This window comes from Hypanus sabinus, chromosome 2 (assembly GCF_030144855.1).
Source record: "Hypanus sabinus isolate sHypSab1 chromosome 2, sHypSab1.hap1, whole genome shotgun sequence".
NCBI lineage: Eukaryota > Metazoa > Chordata > Chondrichthyes > Myliobatiformes > Dasyatidae > Hypanus > Hypanus sabinus.
The window spans coordinates 67,378,264-67,389,069 of NC_082707.1; the positions used below are offsets into that span (position 1 = coordinate 67,378,264).

The window sequence follows — 10,806 nt, forward strand, 5'->3', positions numbered from 1 at the left end:
TTGAATGAAAGTTTCTATTTCATTAGATTTCAGCAATAACATTGTTTGACCTAATTTTTCTCTTAAATAAGCCCTTAGTTGAAAGTAACAAAAAAGAGTATTGTTTGATACTTTATATTTATTCTTTAATTGATCAAATGACATTAATATACCTCCTTCAAAACAATCACCTATATATCTAATCCCTTTTTGAAACCAATTATATATTATTTATTTTGAAACCAATTATATTATTTTTATTAGGTGATATTGAAGGGACAAAACCGATACCCAAATTCGATAAATATCAGAAAGAATTTATAAAAATTGTATTGGCAGTAGCCAAAAAGGCTATTGCAGTTACTTGGAAATCAGATACATATTTAAGTATAGATCGTTGGAAGAAAGAAATTTATAGCTGTATTCCACTTGAAAAAATTACTTATAATTTAAGAGATAAATATGAAACATTTTTGAAAATTTGGCACCCTTATTTACAAAAGACAGGATTAAATATATAGGTGCTCCGAAGATGAAATAATTGGTTATTTGGGGAAAGAAATAAATACATATATTAAAGTTATTACTAACTCCATGGAGCATGTGGGGATCTCCAGGCACTCCTTCTTTCTTTTTTTCCTTTCTTTCTTTCTCTTTTTTTCTATAGGGATGCTAGGGAGAAGGGGTTAAGGGGAGGGGGGGGATGGATAATATACATTTTTTTTCTCTACTTTTATTTTGTAACTACTTGAAATACAATAAAAAAAGTTTTAAAAAAAAGAATACATCTTATCACACACAGGAAATATACTATAGCCTTACAACAGTGGGCTAGAAGTTGCCTTTGTGCCTGTTGGTATATGCTTTCAGGCTTCTATATCTGCTGCCTAATGGGAGAGCAGAGGAGAGAGAATGCCTGGGGTAAAATACAATTGAATATGGGCTTAGGCTTGTGAGAACATTGGCAATGTGATTGCCCATTTAAACTAAGTGATGCTTCTCATTTTACTACTCTGAAGGAGTTTCTGGTACCTGCTATAAAGTTGTCTAATGTCTCAAAAATGTTTTCCCTCCAGGTGGAGTTGAATATTTCCTTTTGAACTGTATTAGCTCTGAGGTAATGTTTAATAAAAGTGATTAAAGCCAAATTGTTTCTCTGAGCAGGTTGTTTATCTCTGTGGAAGGTGCTGATGATAATTTAGGTCAACAAGAATCATTATGGTGGATCATATCTGTAAATGGACATTTGGGCTCATTCTAGTACCCACAAGCCAACTCACTCATTGGGAGATGGACCTTTAACTCTGATGGATATTCACTGACCAGGGTTGGGTGTCCTTTTTGACAAACTCTGCTTTCCAACACGGCAGCTAACACTTCCACGGATTAAAGAAATGTTTTTGATTAAGATAAACTTACAAGCAATATTCTTTATAAACAGGAGCCAGTCCTCAATTCTTAATGTAATTTGCAAGAAATAATTAGTCTGAAGTTAAAGGGACACCTTTGCAAATTGTTATGATCCCAGCCCCCTCCTTTGTGAGAATCGTGTGGTGAACTATGTGCCTGTCGGGACACGCCCCTGCTGACTGCTCCTGTGGCTCCTCCCACAGGCCCCTGTATAAAGGAGACCTGCGGCCTGAAGATCGGCCTCAGTCTCCAGGACCTTGTATGATAGACACTCACTCCTGGTTCCTTCTTCCAGTCAATAAAAGCCGATATCTCGCCTACGTCTCAGTGTGAGTTATTGATGGTGCATCAATTTTATTGACTGGAAGTTTTAAAACATGGAACCCGTTTTGCGTCCGGACCGGTTGGATTTGGACCCTCAAGACCCTGACGCAGCTCTCGCTTTTGAACACTGGCTTGCATGCTTCCAATCGTACTTGGCGGAGCTTCGTGCGACTGAACCCGCCGTTATGCACAGAATCCTACTCTCGAGGGTCTCCTCCAAAGTTTACTCCTTTATCCGGGACCTGCCGACCTACGAAGGGGCACTGGACGCCCTCAAACGACAGTACCTGCGGCCGGTGAACACCGTCTACGCAAGACATCGCTTAGCTACCCGGCAACAGCGGCCTGGCGAATCGTGCGCTGAGTTTCTCCGAGCACTACAGACACTCGTCCGAGCTTGTGACTGCAAGACGCTCACGGCAGAACAGCATGCGGAGCTGCTGGTGCGAGACGCCTTTGTGACGGGACTGAGGTCAGTGTACATGCGCCAGCGGCTGCTGGAGAACTCGGATCTTACCTTAAGCTCGGCGATAGAGAAGGCCAACGCTCTAGAAGCTGCGCGGCATAACGCCGACGCTGTCCAGTCGCGCGATTCCCCGCCGGTTTCGTGGACGCCTCAGACCCCGCCACCGCCGGCTCCCGGGAGCGAATTCGCCAACGCCGCCGCCAGTCGCGATTCCACGAGCTCCCCGACCCAGACCACGGCTGTGGCCCGTAAGAAACTCGTGCTTTGTTATTTCTGTGGCCAAAAGAAACATCCTCGACAACGCTGTCCAGCGCGAGAAGCGACCTGCTCCAGCTGCGGAAAGCGGGGCCACTTCGCCAAGGTCTGTAAGTCTCAACCTCGAGCGGAGTGCAGCGCTGCGGGTGAAACGTGGGGGCCGCCATCTTGCATGCCGGGATGTGGGCGGCCATCTTTGTCGACGTCAGCACGCCCCGCCCCCAATCCTCGGATGCTGACCGGGTACCCCGGATGTGAGCGGCCATCTTTGTCGGCGTCAGCATGCCCCGCCCCCGACCCTCCGATGCTGACCGGGTACCCCGACGGCGATTCAACTCTGGCCACTGTGACTCTCGACCAAAGCGCCCCACACCAGCTTGCAAGATCCATGATGGACATCCAGGTGGAGGGGCATTGGACTGGATGCCTGTTTGACACGGGCAGCACTGGGAGTTTTATTCACCCGGACACAGTGCAACGCTGCGGACTTGCAACGCGGCCGGTCAGTCGGAGGTTCCATTTGGCCTCTGGGTCGCAGTCCGCAGACATCCGGGCGGGTTGTGTAGCGACTTTGGTGGTGCAAGGCACAGTATATCGGGACTTTGAACTGCTGGTCATGCCTAATCTGTGTGCACCTGTGCTATTGGGGCTGGACTTCCAGAGCCATCTCGAAAGTGTGACTATGGTATACGACGGGCCCCTCCCACCACTCACTGTCAAGAATCCTCAGTTTTGTGGGACTTCTTCACATACCCCGCTACTGACCACACACACACACGGACACACACATCCCATCCAGAACCAGGCCAACAGCTGCGCTACCGACACTTGCAGCCTCTCCACTCTCAAGATCCCTCCCCCACCGCTGTTCGCCAACCTGACCCCCGACTGTAAACCTGTGGCAACCAAAAGCAGGAGGTACAGCGCGGGGGACCGGGCCTTCATTCGGTCGGAGGTGCAGCGGCTGCTCAGGGAGGGGATCATTGAGCCGAGCACAAGCCCTTGGAGGGCCCAGGTGGTTGTTGTTCGGGACTGGGCAGAAAAATAGGATGGTGGTGGACTATAGTCAAACCATCAATAGGTTTACGCAGCTTGACGCATACCCCCTACCCCGCATCGCGGATATGGTCAACCAGATTGCTCAGTATAAGGTGTACTCGACAATAGATCTGAAATCCGCTTATCACCAGCTCCCCATCTGCCCAGAGGACCGCCCCTACACCGCCTTTGAGGCGGGCGGCCGGCTCTATCACTTCCTGCGCGTCCCTTTCGATGTCACGAATGGTGTCTCTGTCTTCCAGAGGGAAATGGACCGGATGGTGGACCAGTACCAACTGCAGGCCACATTTCCCTATCTGGATAACATCACCATCTGTGGTCATGACAGGCCAGATCACGACGCCAACCTCCAACGGTTTCTCCAAGTGGCCGCAGCTCTGAACCTTACTTATAACAGGGACGTGTGTTTTTGGTACCACCCGCCTTGCTATACTTGGGTATGTCGTGGAAAACGGGGTTATTGGGCCTGATCCCGAACGTATGCGCCCCCTGTTAGAGCTCCCTCTTCCCACCACTCTCAAGGCCCTCAGACGGTGCCTGGGGTTTTTTCCTATTACGCCCAATGGGTCCCCCATTACGCAGACAAGGCTCGCCCCCTGGTCAAGTCTACCTCGTTTCCCCTCTCTGCTGAGGCCTGCGCGGCCTTCAACTGCATTAAAGCGGACATTGCCAAAGCTACGATGCATGCAGTGGACGAGACCGCTCCCTTCCAAGTGGAGTGTGATGCCTCCGATTTCGCTCTGGCTGCTACCCTTAATCAGGAAGGCAGACCAGTAGCATTCTTTTCTCGCACCCTCCAAGGCTCTGAAATTCGGCACTCCGCGGTGGAGAAAGAAGCCCAGGCCATAGTGGAGGCTGTTAGGCACTGGAGGCACTATCTTGCTGGCAAAAGATTCACTGTGCTGACCGACCAGCGCTCGGTTGCGTTCCTGTTCAGCAACCAACAGCGGGGCAAGATCAAAAATGATAAGATTTTGCGGTGGAGGATAGAACTCTCCACCTACACCTATGATATCCTATACCGGCCTGGCAGACTCAATGAGCCCCCTGATGCCCTATCCCGGGGAACATGTGCTAGCACACAGCTCGACCAGCTGTACGCCCTTCATGCACAACTTTGCCATCCGGGGGTCACCCGATTTTACCATTTTGTGAAAGCTCGGAACCTGCCGTACTCCCTGGAGGACATCAGGACGATGACCAGGGACTGCCAAATTTGTGCCGAGTGCAAACCGCACTTCTACTGTCCTGACACGGCACAACTTGTCAAGGCCACCCGCCCTTTTGAACGCCTGAGTGTTGACTTTAAGGGCCCCCTTCCCTCCACTGACCGCAATGTCTATTTTCTCAGTGTTATTGACGAGTTCTCACGGTTCCCCTTTGCCATCCCCTGCCCCGACACCACTGCCACGTCCGTCATAAAAGCCCTGCGCCAGCTCTTCACTCTGTTCGGGTATCCCTGCTATATCCACAGTGATAGAGGGTCCTCCTTTATGAGTGAGGAGCTGCGCCAGTACTTGCTAGCTAGGGGCATTGCTACCAGTCGGACCACGAGTTATAATCCCCGGGGTAATGGCCAGGTAGAGCGGGAGAATGCCACAGTGTGGAAGGCCACACTTTTAGCCCTCAAGTCCAAAGGGTTGCCGGTCTCTCGATGGCAGGAGGTCCTCCCTGAGGCACTGCACTCTATCCGCTCTCTGTTATGTACGTCCACCAATGCCACCCCTCACGAACGCCTATTCTCTTTTCCCAGGAAGTCTGTCACTGGGACCACCCTACCAGTTTGGCTGACGTCCCCGGGGCCAGTGCTGCTCCGGAAACATGTGAGGAGCAATAAATACTCCCCGCTGGTGGAGAGGGTTCACCTTCTCCATGCAAACCCCCAGTATGCTTACGTGGTCTTGCCTGATGGGCGGGAGGACACGGTCTCCATCCGCGACCTGGCACCCGCAGGTGCAGCAGACCACTACCCTGAAGGCTCTCCGGTAACTGTGAACCCTGCACCAGAGGTGACACCGTACTCACCAGGCCCTACACAGACTCCTCACGACACTTGTATACCGGGCGTTTCGTACGCATTTATACCAGGCGCCTCGCACATGCATGAGGGATCACCGGCGCCTAGTGGGCAAGAACACGCGCAACCCCCGTCCCCTGTGCAATCGCCAATGTTGCCGGCACCTATGCGGTCACAGCCGGTGCTACGTAGATCGCAGCGACAGATTCGACCGCCTGATCGGCTTGACTTGTAAGAACCTTCGCTACATGAGGACTTTTTCAAACGAAGGGGGGGTGAATGTGGTGAACTATGTGCCTGTCGGGACACGCCCCTGCTGACTGCTCCTGTGGCTCCTCCCACAGGCCCCTGTATAAAGGAGACCTGCGGCCTGAAGATCGGCCTCAGTCTCCAGGACCTTGTATGATAGACACTCACTCCTGGTTCCTTCTTCCAGTCAATAAAAGCCGATATCTCGCCTACGTCTCAGTGTGAGTTATTGATGGTGCATCAAATCGCAAGAGCACCCGTTGAGGGGGGGGGGGGGGGGGGGAGGTCAGTAGACCCAGGAAGTGAGAGAGAGAGAGAGAAACGTGCCAAATTGCACGTTCCACCCGGGATACAGATTAAGACGACAGTGACTATTGTCTCATGGAGACCACGGGAAAAGCCCTCAGGCAAGGTGGGCTGGTTGAGAGAGAGATTGCATCATCCCAACCTGATTGACACCTGCGACCCCGTGAGGAAGTATAAAGGAGAGTCTCAGGGGGACAGCCCCTCAGACGCACCAAGAAGACATGAGAGAGTGATCCCGCAGCCATTCTGAAGGAAGCCACGTGCGTTAGATTCCGGGATTGGAATTTGTGGCTGGAATCACAGAAAACCGCTTTTAACTATCATCGGGGAGAGGAAACCAACGCTCCCCCGGTTTCACGGAAGATTCATCAAGACTTGGCAAGTTCTTTCTACTCTCCCCCAATCTCTCTCTCTCGGTCGCCCCACGCAAAACCCAGCGATTTTCAAAGGGCTGTGGCCTGCAGGCTTTCTGAGTGACTTTTATATTTCCAACGGACAATCTATTAACCCCTAGACAACAGCAGAGCTCACTTCTTAATGATGATTATTAATATACCCGCGCTTTAGATTGAGTGTTGACGACGTGCACTATCTGAATGTATGTATTAACCCTACTTTTGTGTCCCTTTATAAATAAAACGTTTGAAAATAGTGACATCAGACTTCAACAGACCTCTCTATCTTTGCTGGTAAGTTCTCCAGTTACGGGATTCGTAACAAAATAAACACCATTGTCTATAGAGAACAGACTGGTGACCCACAGCATAGGACTGGTTGCTCATGAGATGCAATGTAAGATGAAGGGACTATGTTAATTGGCCTACTTGAAATCAGACAACACTGGCTAAGTTATTTAGTTCAAGGAAGTTTGCAGACCAGATTGATACTATCACTTGGCACATCAAATAGCTGATCTATCAATGGTTGGGAGATTTGTGTACTTACAGAGTCAGCCCTCACAACATTAATTGTGGGAATCTGGGAACTCTTTCTCCAGAAGCTTTTAAACAATTTGTGCTAAAAGGTACCTGAAAACGAAAAATCGCTTGCATGTGAAGTCAGCCAAGTGGCTGAAAAAAACAATATAAAAGCAGAGAACAGTCAGGATTGTTAGGGATGGTAGAGATCAGCAAGAAGAATGGAAGGAGATGGGGCGACTAGAATCTATTCTTCTACCTTTGATTTCTGTGATGGACGATGCATTCATTTCAACTCGTTAGTATGTCCTTTTAACTTATAGGACGTGTACCTGAGTTTTGAAAATCCTTTGTGTTTTAGATATCATTTGTAATTTAAAAATCTTTTATAAGATAGAACTCCTCTGTGAGTTTTATAACCATATAACCACATAACAAATTACAGCATGGAAACAGGCCATCTCGGCCCTTCTACTCCATGCCGAACGCTTACCCTCACCTAGTCCCACTGACCTGCACTCAGCCCATAACCCTCCATTCCTTTCCTGTCCATATACCAATCCAATTTTACTTTAAATGACAATACTGAACCCGTCTCTACCACTTCTACTGGAAGCTCATTTCACACAGCTACCACTCTGAGTAAAGAAATTCCCTCTTGTGTTACCCTTAAACTTTTGCCCCCTAACTCTCAACTCATGTCCTCTTGTTTGAATCTTCCCTATTCTCAATGGAAAAAGCCTCTTCATGTCAACTCTATCTATCCCCCTCATAATTTTAAACACCTCTATCAAGTCCCCCTTTTAAATGTGTTCTAAGAACTTTATTTAAATTTAAATATGTATCACTAAAAATAAATGAGCTGCGTTTAAACTACTTTTTGCTTATTGGAAGTATTTCCTCCTCGGTGCAGTGGGGGAGGGGAACCACACAAATCGTGAGTAGTGGCAGTTAAATTTGCATGGAGAATAAATAGGGGAAACCTTTGAAGAGTATGTTGCTACAGTATAACTTCCCCTTAGTGAAGGTACTTATAGCTGTCTATATCGGATAGAGCTTAAGATCTTCGTTGAGCTCTGAACTTTACAGACAGCAAACATAACAGGAATATCACCAAAGCATTTTTTCGGTCATGAGATTTTAATTCAAGTACATTTAAGATTTGGTAGGGTTTGGAACTGTTTAACTTATCCAATGTTATAACAAATACTCACAGTTATGTAAATATTTTAACACACAAAAATACCTCACATAGATTTAAAATGAACAGACAGAAACTCCCGGTTGAGGAAATCAAAAGGAGCTGGAATCTGGGTGTACATTAGAAAAGTTTGGTGCACAAACTCATCTGTAGTTAGCAGTCACAGTTCCGGGGCAATTGGACATCTTACAATTAAATGCCACACATATTATCTGCTCAGAGAGTTCACTATTGTGTTTATCACCACTGTTTACTTTCCCCCAAACGTGAATGCCAAAGAAGTGCTGGCAGAGCTTTGCCATATCATCAGCCATCTACAAAACAAGCATCCGGACAGTCTCTTCACTATTTCAGGAGGCTTCAGTCGTGTTAACATTTTGCCCAAATTCCATTAACAAGGCACCATGACCACCAGAGGAACTGACAGACTGGACCATGCTTTTACAAATAGATGTAGTGCTTACAAAGCCATCCCGTGCCCTCATCTTGACCTCTCTGACCTCTTCTCCATCACGTTAATCCCAGCATACTGATTGCTGCTAAAAATGGAGAAACCAGTCAAGAGGACCATCACTCTATGGACCAGTAGCCCTGGCTGAACACAGAAGTGTACTCCCTCTTAAAGGTGGGCACTGCCTTCCAATCCTGAGACAGAAAAGCCCTCAGAGCAGCCAGGAGAAAACTCACCTTGACATCACGAGGGCAAAGACTGCCCATACACAAAAGGCTCAGAAACATGTGCATAATGAAGCCTGGTGTTTGTGGCTGGGCATCAAGTGCATTACTGACTACGCAGCGAAAACAGTACCAATGATGCTCCCTCTTTCATGCTCAAAGCACAATACTGGTCACAAAAGCTATGCCCATCCCAGGTAGCAGTCACAGTCTGTCACAGCAGCAGACATGAGAAAGGCTCTGCAGAGAGTCAAACTCCATAAGGTGGCTGGGCATGACAGAATCCCAGGCCAGGTGCTCAGTGAGTGTGCACACCAGCTCACAGATGTATTCACAGACATATTTAGAACTTCACTATCCAGGCTGCTATCCTCACAGCTCATCATCCCTGTACCAAAGAACTCCACGCTTTCAGAACTAAATGACTCAGTGGCACTGATGTCAGTCATCATGAAGTGCTTTGGAAGGCTGGTAATGGCACATATCAAAGCCTCCATTCCTGCCACACTGGATATATCTCACCAATATGCTTACCAACAGAGACAGATGCCATAGTATTTGTCAAGCACCTGGCCCTGACACACCTACAAAACAAGGACACTTACATTAGAATGCTGTTTCTCAATTTCATTTTTGCCTTCAACGCTATTGTCCCACAGACATTGGTGAACAAATCTCCTACTCTCGGTCTAAATACACCACTGTTCAACTGGGTGTTGGACTTCCTAACAAACAAACCTCAGATAGTCAGGATGCACAACTGCCCCTCCTCCCTATCGTCTTCAACACGGGGGCTCCCGGGGCTATGTGATGAGCCCATGGCTGTGCACTCTTCTCACACATGACTGCGTGGCGAAGCATCCGAGTAATCGTATTGTTAAGTTCACCAATGACACGGCAGTGGAGAGGCTAATCACCAACAATGATAGTAGTGCATACAAAGAGGAGCTGGAAGACCTTGAGGAAAGATGCCAGCCAAATAACCTCTTCTTCAAAGTCAACAAGACAAAGGAGATAGTTATCAACTTCAGGAGAATATATATGCACCATTCACACCCTCCCCCCCCCTACATTGGCAGCATAGCAGTGGAAACTGCAAGCAGTTTCAAATTTCAGGTAGTGCACATCTCACACAGCCTCTTGTGGTCCCAGAATGCATTCTGCACAGTCAAGAAGGCTCACTAATGCCTCTATTTTCTGAGGACCCTGAAGATAGCTGGAATAGACACATTTATACTCATGTCATTCTGTAGATGTGCAGTAGACAGCATCATAGTGTGGTATGGAAACTGCATTGTGGTGGACAATGCTCTACAACAGGTTATCAAAACCGCACAATGCATCACTGGCACCAGACTACCCGCCATCAAGGACATATGTACAGAAAGGTGTCAGACAAGGGTCAGTAACATCATGAAGGATCCCACCCACCCTGCTCATGGCCTGTTTTACCCAATCCCACACCAGGACCACCAGAGTCAAGAACAGTTACTTTCCCCGGGTATTAAGGCTGACCAACATCTCCACCCACTAACCCACCAGCACTTTATCATTTCCTGTCAGTACTTTATTTACAGTCACTCCTCTTCCTAGAGTTACATTATGGATGTATAATCAGCCTATGTGTATAAGCTATTGTAGCGGTGTGCCACATGCAGCGTTAAAATAATGACACGGAGTCGGTAAACTGCAATTAAAGATGATTTTATTCGAACTTCGCAGCCTTGCTTTAAAGCCTCCCTCATCCTGCCCTCCCCGGGCGTGGATGCTGTAAGGGACACGTACTCACAAACCCCCGCAGGCTTTTTCCCTTTGTTGGTGAAGCAGACCTGCCACCCTGTTTGGACTGGTCTTTGTGCTGGCGCGCTAGCTATTTGTGAGCCGGTTCGAGTGCCCTAGGAAGTGGGTCGCCACATAACCCCACCCCCAGAACCGGCGATACACCCCC

At 48.2% G+C, this 10,806-nt stretch overlaps 1 protein-coding gene across 1 annotated transcript; it reads left to right on the forward strand.

Annotated features, from left to right (window-relative positions):
- Positions 1-4,428: 4,428 nt before the first annotated feature.
- On the forward strand, positions 4,429-5,940 carry LOC132404853 (uncharacterized; the record flags this gene model as incomplete). Its single annotated transcript, XM_059989411.1, has 1 exon — positions 4,429-5,940. A coding segment is annotated over one exon (1,317 nt), but the record flags the coding sequence as incomplete, so codon positions are not given.
- Between the last annotated feature and the right edge of the window lie 4,866 nt (positions 5,941-10,806).